Source organism: Pinus tabuliformis, chromosome 4_2, assembly GCF_031772625.1.
Source record: "Pinus tabuliformis cultivar Carrire ecotype Pingquan chromosome 4_2, CPIR1, whole genome shotgun sequence".
NCBI classification, from domain to species: Eukaryota; Viridiplantae; Streptophyta; class Pinopsida; order Pinales; family Pinaceae; genus Pinus; species Pinus tabuliformis.
The window spans coordinates 322,323,897-322,338,118 of NC_142304.1; the positions used below are offsets into that span (position 1 = coordinate 322,323,897).

At 37.3% G+C, this 14,222-nt stretch overlaps 1 protein-coding gene across 1 annotated transcript in view; it reads right to left on the reverse strand.

Moving 5' to 3' along the window:
- Positions 1-10,569, reverse strand: part of LOC149169253 (uncharacterized) — a 198,447-nt gene extending 187,878 nt beyond the window's left edge. The window contains exon 1 of the mRNA XM_089428617.1: positions 9,652-10,569. Coding sequence (XP_089284743.1) covers positions 9,652-10,172 — 521 coding nt within the window. The 5' untranslated portion in view covers positions 10,173-10,569. The remainder of the gene's footprint in view (positions 1-9,651) is intronic.
- Between the last annotated feature and the right edge of the window lie 3,653 nt (positions 10,570-14,222).

A 14,222-nucleotide genomic window follows, 5' to 3' on the forward strand; every position in this document is an offset into this window, starting at 1 on the left:
TTTCTTTCATTTTCCAATTGCTGAAATTTTTGAACCTATATTCTAATGGCATCCATCTGTCTAGAGTGTTCAGCCTTTATAGCACTAATTTGTCTGGCAGGATGTTCTTCCATGTCTTTTATTACTTTAACATTTTCTTCCTTTATGTTCATCAAGCAATGCTGCATGGAATTTATTTCTTCTTCATGATTCGCTTGCATGTTTCCAATTTCCGTTTCATGTTTAGTTTTCATGGCCTCAATTTCCTTAGCACGCTGATTTTGCGTGTCCTCAATCTCCTTATTACGTTTTTCCAGATGGGTGCGTAAAGTTTTAACATCATTAATAAGATTAGTTTGGTTGCTTTCCAGATTTTTCACCAGCATCTTTAAATCTTGTATTATTTGCTTTTGCTCCTCCTTTTCATTGTCATTTATCCCTGATTTTTCACTATGATGATCTGCAATATTTCCGGTGGATGACACATTCTGACCTTGAAATCTTTCTTCAACAGCTGAATTACTTTCTTTCTGTTCAACAATTTTAGAAGTAGAAGGCAAGCTGTTTGGACTATCATATCTATCTTTAAAAGCATTGAGAATGTCTTGTAAAGAAGTGAAAAAATCATTAGGAAAGTTATTAAACCAATTCAAGGCATCACCCTCTAAAGAACGGACAAATAGACGCATCTTGAAATCTTCATTATTATATTGAGGAAATCTACAGTATAAGATCATTACACAAGTAAACATGTTTAAATGCCTTTTAACAGTGACCGAATCATCACCCGAGAACTTAAGTAATTTACCAATGGCCTCTTTCGGAAGATCATGGAGATTATCAGTAAAATGACATGGTTTAAATGAATAATCCATGATGAACAATAAGGGATCAGATGGATGATAGAACTAGCTCTTTGCTCAAGAAAATCAAAAGATGAAAGAAGTGGAGTCGCCACTTGAACAATAAAACTGATTCTAAGATCCAAGAAGTAACCAACAAACAGATATGCGGGAGGCTTATTGTCTGGGAAAAAATAAGAAAATGGAGTCGCCACCCAAACAAGAAACACACCGAAGAGATGCTGCTGATATGTGATGAAAAGATGCCAAAATATTGAATCTGCCAGCTCGACTGAGAGATGAGAAAGATGCGAAGATGAATGATTGTCGATGAAACTCCAGGAACAGAAAAACTTTGTCCCCGGCAACGGCGCCAAAAATGTTGTCGCGCAGATTGACACGACAACGCTCAGACCGGGGCTGTCACTCTGATCCCCGATCCCTTCGTTTAAGCCTGTCTCCCGCGGCTAAGGGGGGTAGTCCCTGAGAGATGACGAGACCAACTGTCGACCAGTTGGTTTGGGAGACACGAGATACGATATAAAAAGCACTAAAATGATTCGATTAAATTAGCAGACCAGTGCCTTAAGAGATAGTGTTTAAAATGATTACTTGTTAAATGATATAAAAAGATGGACCATGAACAGCAATCATCTATCATCAGCTAAAACACAATGCTCTTAGAATGATAAAAACGATATCCAGCAGCTAAAAATTTGAAAAGATGAATACTTTAAATCACCACGAGAATTATAACCATCAACCAGATATCAATTTCGCATCTCGGCTTGAAAAAAAAACTTTAGATCTCAGTATGAAAGATAATAACATGAAAACAACTGAATCTAAAAATAATTTTCCACAAAATTTTTATATTTTTTCAAAAGTTTTTAAATCTTTTTTCGAATTTTTTATTATAAAAATTAAAAAAATCTAAAAATCTAAAATCTATTCTAAAATTAAACTAGAACTAAACTAAACCAAAATTTAATAAAATAAGGCCCCTTTTTTATTTTTTTTATTTTTAAAACCAAACTATGAAATCTAATTAAAATCTAGATCAAAACTTAAAACTAAGCTAAAATAAAAATGAATTAAAATCTACAAATTTAAAATCTAACAAATCTAAAGTCTAACATATATACATTTTTTAGGAAATAAAACTTTAAACTAACAAAATATAACCTACATCTAAAATCTTACACTATCTAAAATCGAAATATTATAACTAAATTCCAAACTAACCAAAACTATAAAAAAAATCTACGTTAATCTAACTAAACCCTAGATCTAAAATGTGACCACGCATTTCATACATACATGATAATGAAAAGTCGAATTAAATCGTAACCCTGTCAGATTCTCAGGACTTCATTCATGCTAAAGACGCCAAACGAAAACGTAGGCAGGGAAACGATAAGTCTGTCGACGATAAGAAGAACTCACAAATCAGTTTTCAGATTTCACCTGAGCAAACCCGACGCTGAATGTTTCTGCTACCCGATAAGAGTTTTCGTGCCACTGCAGCCTTTGGTAACCAGACGGCGGTGAGTGCGGTAACCTGGTACGTGTGTTTGAAGAAATTCGACTGGCGGAAAACTGATTCAGAACGCAACAATAAAACCCGGACATACTCACGCTTTTTCCGCGGATACCCTTAACCGAAACGAGTTATCCCACTGCGCGTAGACCAGGACGGCGGCAAAAAAAATTTCAAATCGATCACCTGGAAGACAGATACGCAGGCTCTTGAAGATATTACGTTGCTGGTTTGACGTGATGACCAGAACGACATCCAGAAACTGGTATCCACGATTTTGGCTGCGGTAATGAGTCTTCTGGTCCGGAAACGAAACTGACGGATTGACCCTGATATCCTTGAAGATCGCCCAACCTATAACCTGATACGCAAATGCATTAATTGTTTGAGAAACTTCAACATGAGCCGCAGATTTACTTGGTTTTTCAAATCGGTTTAGGCACAGGATTGCGTTTTGAAAGCTGCAACGATGGAGATGGCAGATGGGAATGCTTAAGAGAAAGTCTGCTTGTTTTATGTGGCTGCAGAATAGAATGATAGTGTCTGAAATCCAGCAGCTTGACCACGAAATTCTCAATCCTTCTTGCTCCAAAAAAAAAAAAAAAACTTGAAGAAATTCTCCGAACCCTGTACCTGCAGTTTAAAAAAAATGAAACCCTAATAAAAACTACATAAAGCAAAATCCAAAACCCTAATGAAAAAATTTGAAACTCTAAGACAGCTAATAAATTTACAGATTTTTGGCCCCTGAAATAGCCAGATTCAGCAAATAAGAGCAGAAATACTTTCAGAATATCAGAAATTTTGAACTTCACTGTGAACAGAAAGAAAAATATCTCAATGTAAAACACGAAATAAAACTTAAAAGATTAACCCAGGGCACAATCAGCTGGGCTCTGCACAGAAAACCCTGTGGGAGTCGGCTGGTTCAGCCCAGAACTTCCCCAAACGCCCACAAATACCCTTCACTTAAAGAGTTCCTGCACACCTCAAGCAAACATCAGTAAAGAGGGCAAGAAATGCTGCTAGATTTCAGGAATAATGGAGATACCTGCCTTTATTCCAGAAACCCTACAACATTCAAACCCTAGCACGTGAGCAAGATACCTGTACTCGCAATACTCTGAAAACCAGCTATATTTAACTGCTGAAAACTGAAATATGCAGAATAAACAATCATCTCACAGCAATTCCGGAGAGTAACACCAGCCAGTTTTGAACCCCAAAGTCTTTTTATTAATCAGAAAATCAGATTACAAGAGAGCTTTCTCAGTACAGACTCACAGATCAGATGCTTTGAAATGACCCCCTAAGACCCTATATAAAGGAAATGATCCTAACGGCTAGTTCGAGTGATCCATGTAGAAATGATCTCGACCGTTGATGAGGATCAAGACATCTCTTGATCTCATCCGTCAATTTATTCACTTAAAATATTATTATTTTATTAGTTAGGGTTTTTGCTTGACTTTTTTAATTTTTTATTATTTTTCATTATTTTATTATTTTTATTCATTTTTTAATTTTTTAATTCATTTTAAAATGGATCACTGAACTAAACCTTCGGAAACATCACCTAGGACCTAGGACTTAGGACTCATGAGGGGATTTAAAACATTTCTCGACCCTCAGGACACATTACATCATGACTCTTACAAAATTACATCTTAAGGGACAAACCCATTTAATACAGACCCTCACAAAAACACCCAGTCCTGCGACACAATGATAATCTAGCAGATCAACACACTAGGATTCTCCTAAAGCTCTAATGACAAAATCAATCCCGGCTTTGGGGTCAGGTTTGAAGGAAAACTCTGCCAATCCGTGGATCGGTGAGACAAAAAACCTTCCGGGACGTAGATTATCATCAGAAGGTTAGGTCCACCTAGGCAAATTACATACATGACTCATGTCTGCTAAGATTATTTACAATTAATACATGCAGACTGGGTTTACAATCAAAAAGATCAAGCTGCTGATGATGGCAGGATGGCACGGACATGCTGATCAGGTGCTGCTTCTTTCTGTCAAGAAAAACGGGGTGCACTGCATGGGTAGTTGACCAGAAGAGGTCAACAAGGCCTACAGCAAGGACAACAAGGAAAGTAGCTACTATAGAGGTTTGAATGAAGTGTTGGTATAGTCAATGGGCTAAAGGAGGAGTCTACTAGTGAACTGTAGTTGGACAAAGGTCTAAAGAAGCTGATCTATGTGGATAGAAAAGGAGTGAAAGGTCTAATAGCCAAGGACTACAAACATCAAGTAAGTTCAATTAATTATTCTTCATTTCCATGGGCAAATGAGAGCCTACTGGATTAGGCCTCGACCCTAGTTGTATCAATCAAAGGACATACTTGTATTTTATTGTATATTAGCATTCGTATAAGGATTGTAAAGGGCCATGATCCCTAGTACGGGAGCCCTATGATTTTCTTATTAATGGACTGATAAGGAATGTGTTTGGGTCAATAATTCTTATGTACTATTGTTGATTTTATTGTTGTTATATTCCACTGTGCAAAGTTGTTGTGGTTGGGCATCTCTAGTGTGTTTATGTGCTTAGCTAAGGCGTAGACTAGACCTAGGGTGCATGGAAATTTCAACAATTGATGTCGTGAATTGTTTTCCTTCTTCCGAATGTTTTTAACATTGGTGCCATTATTTTTTACCTATGTGTGAAAGAATGTCTTAAAGGTGCTCGAATTTTTGTCATAATGATTATACATGTGTTTCAAACATGGTATTGAAGCTCACGTGAAGCTTCACTCCTTTCTTGATTGAGATCTTGAAATTCTATGACAACTATGAAAGGAGTATTGCATGGATCAAAATTTGGGTTCATCTTTTCAGTGATCAAGCATGGTACTTGTCTTACATGCATGAAGAGCATATCTATTTCTAGAATCTCTAAACATGTATGGGTTGATTGGAACATTCCATAACATCTATAATGTCGTTTTCAAGTAGGAATGCCTTTTGCTTCATCCAAAAAGGCTAAAGTTTGTCAAAAAAATTCTCTTTTCTCTCTTGTGATTCATAAAAATGGGCAAAATCATTGATTTCTAAAGTTTTTATTTCATATTTCCCCTCTCATGTTTTGAGTTCATCGGTCCTTCCAACAAGTTTTACGGAACTCTTACTAAACTAACCATGCTCTTTGCTTTGAGCTTTATGTAATCTTAGCAAATCAAAAATAGTCAGTGAATTAGGTTCCACTGCTTCTTTGGCACAATACTAATCTCTCTAGCAAGTGCTTTTGTTTACTTGGCATGCATGTGTGGTTTTTTGACTCCTTTATGGCATTTCCGTTAAAATTGGCAACTAGGGCCAAATTCCACATCAGTCATCTTATTTAAGACAGCTGATATTTTTCTTGGATTCCTTTCTCCGAGAGGTGTAGGATTGATCTAAAGATCATCTGATTCTGACATGTCCAGATGAAATTATGAATTTCTTTTGATTATGGTCAAATTGTTAAGGTCGGCCAGCAAACATATGTGGCTTAGAAGCCCAACAGTCTCATCTATTCATCCTCAACATTGCATATAAATAGAAGGTGACTTAACCTCATTTGGACACACTCATATTCACACTTCTCTCTCCCTCCTCATTGATTGGGTACGGATTTCTGGGCCTCTCTCTCTCCACACATCCGAAATTTCAGGAGGCCGAAATTTCAAGAGAGCGAAATTTCAGGAGGCCGAAATGTCAGGAGACCGAATTTCTAGATAGTTTGACCAAGCGTTGACCAGCATGTGTTGACCTCCTTTAACTGTGTTTTTGTGAAGGCTCTCTCTATTTGGGCAGGACGCATTTTTGGGCACAAAAATCGAGGCTAAACGTTGATTGTTACCAGCGTTGACTGCAGCTAGGGTTGATCGCAAGTGGGTTGTTTGACCAAACTTTGACTGGGCTGAATTTGACTGTTTTAAGGATTGCTTTATCTTGTTGTTTGGAGGCCGAAGTTGACTAAAGTTGACCGATTTGCCGAGGGTCAAATCTGCCCTGTTGACCAACGTTGACTTTTCTGGTTAGGGCTCTTTTGCTACTATTATAAATTATCAGATTTGTAAATTGTACTATCTCTCTCTACTGAAAATTTAAGACTAAAAGAAGATTTGATCAAGGGTTTCCCCACATTGGGGTTTGTCCCTGGTTGGCACCACATCTTGTGTCCTCTTGTCTTGGCTTGTCTTCTACTATTTATGTTTATGTTCTATCTACATTTTATTATCATGTTGATGTGATTGCTAATCTAAATATTTATACTGGGCTAATAAAGAAATTGAAGTAAAATTGCTCTAAAGCATAGAACATACCATTGTTGCCTAAAATTAACAATTTCTCAATTAGTTTATTATGAAGGAAAGTATGGCCATTAGCCTTGGCCCAATTGTCATTGCAATACGTCATCTTGGGGGTTTTTAGTTTGAGAGGGAGAGGGGTTAAGTTCTTTCTTTGTCTCGATTCAAAAGCCAAACCTTTTTCTCAATTTTGTGGCCCGAGACACCTTGAATCCACTCATTATGCGGTCCATGGTTACTTTCCCTTCCCGATGATCATCTTTCAATGCTTGTGCCTCCCATCGACCTTGTGTGTTGCTACTAGTGTCCTTACCTTCATAGCCTTTTTTTTCTTTCAGTTTGTGATCTTTCAAAAGGCATTTCCCTCTCCTTGGAGACCCCATTTCCATCACAATAACCATTCCCTCGTAGTTATTTCCCACCTCCTTAGAGTTGTCTCCCTTGTAACAACCCCCTCCTTGGGCCCTCCACCACATGACACCTACAATGCTTCTTCTATGGGGCCTTCCAACCAACATACAAGCCCTCATTTCTAGCATCCCCTTTCAATTGCCTTTGTTTAACACATGGATCAACCCATCACAAAATACGACATCATGCAACTTTGCCACAAGGAATGACAATATCAACATGAGATTGACACCTCACTACTATACACCCACCACCACATGGGCTTATCACCTCCTGACATCTCCTCAGAGTGATGCATTGCACTGTGATGTGGCACTCTCAAAGAATAGTACATCACCAACATGCCATATCACCTACCACATTTCACTTCATTAACAGTGCCAGGTCAAACTTCTTCCACATCAACAATCCAACCAACATGACACATGTCACAATCACATGTCATTTTTGGTTCAAACCCCATCCATTGGCATTTTGGTTTTGGACACTGCATTTCAAAGGCCATAACTTCACTATTCTATGTCCAATTTTGGTGCAATTTTCTTTTTGGTCTAATTTTTTGTGCATAGGAGCGCTTAGTTTCTAGGAATTTTAAAATTTGATCTCGTTGTCCTTCTATTTTCTCATAAAACCCCTACAATCCTTGTTGCAACTTCTAGGAAGCATATCTTAAGCATCCAAGCACATTTTTTAATGTCATTTTTTCAAAAGTACGTTATTTGTCACGAATTTTGCAATGGTTCAACTAATTTTTCGTTTTATAGCCATTTTCTTTATGTTCTTAACTATGGATAATATGAATGTAAGCCACTTATCTAGTGCTAACAATTTCTCATGGAAGTCTTACATCAAAGATATATTGAAAAGAATGGAACTGCTAAAGATCACTTTGGGATCAGAAATTGCACCTTTGGATGCCTTGAAGAAAGTCAAGTTGGATAACAAACACGACACTTGTAGACTCATTAACATGAATTTTTGTGACAGCATCCATTTTGGCATTCAATGTGTTTCTATGGGTTCTACTGCTTTTCAAGGTTTCATAGATTCAATAAAAATTGGTAATCCATTCGTGAGGATGTCTTTTGGTGATGACATACAATTTGACATCCAGTATGCTTCTGTGGGTTATACTTTTTTGCAACGTTTCACAAAATCCATTAGGACTGGTCATCCATTTGACACAATATGGACTTGGTCACCATTTGCTCTTGTTGATTGTTCATTATGCAGTCCATTCAACTGATGACTTAGGATGGTCCCCATTCATTGTTCTTTGGCTTGGAAGAGTATAGCACTTATGTTGATCATTGAAAGATTTTCCATTTTGTGCATCAAAGCCATATCTTCTTTCGCTTCAACGTGCTGTACATCATATGCTATGCCATCTTTCAAACACTGTTCGTGGTAATCTTTCTGGATTTTTTCTTATATTCTTGATTGCTTGTGCCTACACTTGCTAATGGAAACCCGTGTATGCTCCATAGATTTGTGGGAAGCATTTCTTAGTTTCTTAGAGCCTAAGTTTCTTGATGGACTCTACTTCAAGCATTGTTTTGCATCTTGCTGGGGCCAAGTTCATGTTCTCATGTTGATCATCCTTTATTTCGGCCCAATTTTACATTACTAGGGAATATTGTATAATGTTTTCTTGGATAGTATATGGGTACCTAATCAAGTTATTTTTTGTTGAAACCCGTATTCAAAAGTTTGTCTCATGTTGATGGCACTTCTTGTCACTGTGATGTTTGCTTCCAACAGTTTTATGTTGGCATCAATTTTTGCCCAATTTATTAATTCTGGAATTCCTCCAATGCTCTACTCGGCATAATCTCTTACAACTTCTTATGCAATGAACAACAGTGGCAACATTTCCTCACCCTACACTCCACAAAACCCAAAGACATTCTGTCATGGCTATGATACCACAATGTTGCCATGGTAGAGCCCATATTACAGAATAATATAGAGAAACGAAAGAGGAACATTTACACAGCACATATGTTAATTAAACTGCCACACACAAGGCATATAAGCCCAAATTTTAATAGAACCCAAGTTACTTCGAACAAACAACCAATTTACTGATTTCGGCATAATTCCTCTATTCCAAATGTACTCTACCTAGAGTATTCTCTTACAACTTTTTCACTCCAATGCTTTTAGTTGAACTCTTCACCAAGTTACTAATTTTAACATAATTTCGATTCTTTCATGCAAGTGTACGCGGCATATTCTCATCCAACTCCTGCGATAGTCTCTTACACCTTATCGCAGCTCGTTCCATATGCTCAAATTTTAGTGTTGGTTTTTATCAGTATGATTTTTTCTCGTAAGTTTCAATAAGGAGGGTAAAGTCTTGATCTCTCAAAATGAAGGGCTGCACAAAACATTCCTTTCCCAAAACAAATTAGGTAACCACTGCAATTTTGCCCATTGAGTACAATGACTCCATTCCGGGAGATATAAAACAATTAAATTGGATGAATTTGGCTAGCATGTGCAACTATAGGACAGGTGGGTTTCTTTTATAAAATAAAAGTTAGAATAGAGGGTAATCGATGAACGGTACCTGGGTAAGTTAGTGTCAGAGGGCTTGTTGCCCTCTTCCTCCTCCTCCTCCGTTGGCGAATGAAAGCTAAGCCAAACCTCGTCTTGAGATGCAAGAGAATGCAACCAACGGCAGGTCTGCATTATGGAGCAGAGGTCCTTCATATTCAAGCGTGTAAGAATGTGCATCCACACTTCATTAGGCATCCCATAGACGAAGGTTCCATTCCCAGGCTTGTCGGCCTCTCCAAAGGACTTCTCCACTGATTTGGGCGGCACTTCCTGAGACAGCATGGCAGAGTGCCTGGTAACGGCGGCTCCTTTTCGCTTGGCATCTTGGCATATGTCGACTCCCCACCCGGGAAATTCGAAAGACAGACGCGTTATTGCCTGGCCTTCACGTGTTATTCCTCCTCCTTTACTGTCCAATTCCCTCTCCACTGAAGGTGGGTGAGTGACAATGGCCGCTAGCTCTTCCAATTCTCTGTCCAATTCATCCTCCGAATTGGAAGTCGGGACATCGAGATCATCCTTCACCTCCATGGCCAATCCCCAACTAGAATTGCTTTGTGTTTCCTTACGATACCGTCCAGATGAACACCTCCTTTAGCTGAAAAGATGGGTATTTCGCATACTCAGTACAAGATTGTTATCATCGATGCCCAGCTGAGTGTGGTGGCATTGTCATAGGGGACAGGTCTTTCATCGTTGCGCACTTTCTAAGTGGAGGTGGGATTTTACAGACACCACGAGATTTATTTTCTCGGCAAGGTATCGAGCAGGTCAAATTGTGTGTCGGCAAAGTCAAATAACGTTATAACAGGCTCGCGAGCAGATCGGGCAAAATTGGTCGAATTATCTAAACGAGAGACTAAGCTTTCTCGAAGATGCAACGCCGAGAAATTTGATTGGTCAGTTTGGGTGTGCACTAATGTTTTTGGCATCAATAATAGCAGAGTAATGTTTTTGGCATCAATAATAGCAGAGAAAGACGTAGTCTTTAACGCGACTTTTTGAAAGCCTTTCCGGCGATTTTTTCCGGTGAAAATCCGGTAGTAATTTATTGAAATCGAAGTTTGATAACTAGTTTCTGCACAATGAAAGCGTCCCAGGGGTTTTTCAGGGTGCTGAATCCGAATATGCAGTTAAAAAACCATTTTAACTTCAACAAATCATGATTTCATCTCAATTTCTTCCGCCGGATTCCGTCACCGGAATCTCAAAAAGTCGCATTATAGACAACTCCGCAGAGAAATATAGGATGACCTCTCTTAATGATTAAAAATATATAATAATATTCAGTTTAAGTCATAGTCAAGTCATACATCAAATTGGTGTATAAGATCTTTTTGTTTATGGGACAAGGATAAGGGATCTTTCTCCGCGGAATGATTTCACTGTTGAGTTTATGAAGGTATACATACTTTACCCCCTCTAGTTTTGAACCTGTGAGGAAACACATGCTCTTAACTATTAGACCCACTTAAACTGTATATATATATATATACATATAATATTAAAGGTTTTTAAAATACTTTCAAAGTGCAAGAACTAGATATTTAGCAATTGTGAAAGTTTGCTTCAAATTAGTGAACAATTTTAAGTTGGATGTTTTTTTAATAACAATAAAATAAGGAATTAAGTAGCAAACAAGTGAGTAATTTTAACTGACATGTTTTTTAATAACAATAATGAATTAAGTTATTCTTGCCTTAGTGAATAGTAATTAATGATAGCTATCTCTATTATTGATGTGATAACTAAGTTGTGATAGATATTTTCATTATGTAAAAAAAAATAATAATAATAATAATTAAATTAATAATTTTTGGAAAATATAAGTAAATTAAAAATGTTAAATTTTAAATATAATTTAAATGTGGTTTCCAAATATATTTTAAATGAAATTTAATTAAAATTTGTATAAGTTTTGCATTATTGTAGTTTAATTATTTTACATTGTGGGAGCTTTTATGGACATATTTTCCGGCTAATTTTACAAATATCAAAATTACAAGTTTGAGTTATATAATCTACACACTTGATGTTGTGGAGAAGCATAAGGGTATAAGAGTAGTTTATTGGCATCCCAAGTCTTGTAGTGGTCTACCCAATGGTTTTTGTTTTTAATCTTTTTTTCAGGTTGTGGAGAGACATAAGGGTACAAGAGCAGTGTCTCGACATCCGAGCACTACGATGGTCTACGTAATGGTTTCTTTTTTCTTTTCTTTTTTCTTTCTTTTTTTGGTTTCCGATTTTAGAAGTACCTCTTCCCAAATTTTACCTCGCATATCATTTTTTCAAGCTTGGCCTGTCTTATATAGACAGATTTCTAATGTTGCCATAATGGAAATTGATGGCATGGACTACAAGCTTAACAGCCCATATCCATCTAGTATTTTCCTGTTAGATGAACAGTTTAGGTGTAGTAAGGCAAGTGTATATGACGATGACGCGATCCAAACTCAAGCAGGCGCGAGCTCCAAAGGAATTGATTCCCTTCTCTTTCCAGATGATTTTGGTTTTTCAAACAATCCTCTAGTCCAGCAATTGACAGAGGTTCAAGCCTCGTCTCCCCCGAAAGAAGTTTCGCACAGGACATTGAAGCAAAAGCTCTTGATGGCTCAAATTGCTAAATGAATGATGGTTAGAGATAAGGTTGGGCTCTCTAAGATCCCATTACTTATGAAAAAGGCATTAGTAGAACACTTTATGAGCAAGTTGCTAAGTGTTGCTTCCTTAAAGGTTTGGTTCAGGCAGAATTGGGTAACAACCATTTCATATATGCCAACTTATCACATTCTTCCAAAGGGTTGGTTTTGTGCAAATATGAACCGAGTTGAAGACGTTGATAAGATAATATTCAAGGAATGGATGTGGGGTAGATCCGAATTGTTTCTGCAAAAATGGAGAATTGACTTTAATTAGTCCATAGATCCCATACACACCCAAAAGGTTTGGGCCATCTTATCGAGCCTTCCAATGTCTTTTTAGAATGTGGTTCTAATCCAAGCAATTGGAAATAAATTGGGGTGTTTTATCTGTATGGAGTTGATTTTTCTGTCGAAACAAGATCGTAGATATGCATGGTTGATTGTCGAAGTGGATTTTAGGAAAGGTTTGGTTGTAGAAGTGGTTGCATCCATGGCACCTTAAACTCCACTTTCATATGTTTAACCCCTGAGAAACAAAACCCATGTTCCTTTAGTGATTTCCATCCAATTTCATGTTGTGATATAATCTATAAACTGATAAACGTTATCGTTATGAGAATAAAGCTCGTTCTCAACTCTCATATATCGAAAGGATAGTTTGGTTTTTTACAAGACAGAAAGATACACAATGTTATTGTGTTGGGCCAAGAAACCCTACATTCAATTAAGACAAAATATTTTGACCATGGCCATAAAATAGACCTTTCTAAGGCCTATGATTGAGTTAGGTGGACCTTTATTTGTCGATGCCTTATCAAAATGGGATTCCCTCTCAGTTTCATAAGTTGCATTATGGTGTGCATATCAAACACAAATTTCACCGTCTTGATCAATGGTCAACCATCACCTTTCTTTAGATCATCCAAAGGCCTTTGACAAGGATGCCCATTTTCACCTTTAATATTTGTGCTCATTATAGAAGTCATAAGCAAATTGGTGAAAGATGCAATAATCTAAGGGAAATTTATCTGGTGTTAATTTTCTGAACATATTCTCATACCCCATCTCTTGTTTGTTGACAACGTTCTCCTTTTCCTTTTTAGGAATAGTAGGGAATGTTTCCTCTCTTGGTCGCATACTAAGAAGATTCAAGCTCGTGACCGGTATGCAAATCAACAAGGATAAATCCCAATATTACATTGGAACATTGGTACAATAGTGAAAATAAAACTCACAACAAACCTTCATTTTCAACGAAAATACTTGTAGGATCGTTTGAAATATCTTGCTTTCTTTTTTAAACCGAATGCATAGAAGTTTGTTGGCTGGACATGGATAGTTAAGAAAAGTGGAGACTAGAATCAATGTTTGGGTCATCCTCTTGCTTTCAAGCAAAGGATGATCGATTCTCATCAAATTTGTTCTAAACAACATATTAGTTTTTTGGTCGACTATAGTAAAGATGCCAAAAGGTATTTAAAAAATACTAGGAAGCTCATCTACAAATATTTATGGGTTGGAAATTAGTCCTCAAAGGGGGTGGGGGTCGTAAATTGGACTCAAATTGCAAGGCCCAAGTTGTTGGGCAAACGGGGGTTGAAAAACCCTGTTCTTTTTTATAAGGCACTAGCTGCAAAAAGCATCTTGAGATTAATGAATGACAAAACTTTATGGAGTAGAGCCCTTAGATGTAAATATTTTGCAAGCATAACGATATTTGACTGGATACGTCATCCAAATAAAATGGTGCCAAACTCTTCCATTGTTTGGAAAACATTCATTGATGCTTTTCCTTTAAACGGGCAATGGATTGCTTGGAAAGTGGGTAATGGGAAGAGCATTAGATTAAATTTAGACCCATGGCCGGTGTAACCACCCCCTCCCACATTTACCCAATTTCACAAGCTTGCCAGGGTAAACATGAGACGAAGAGTTACCA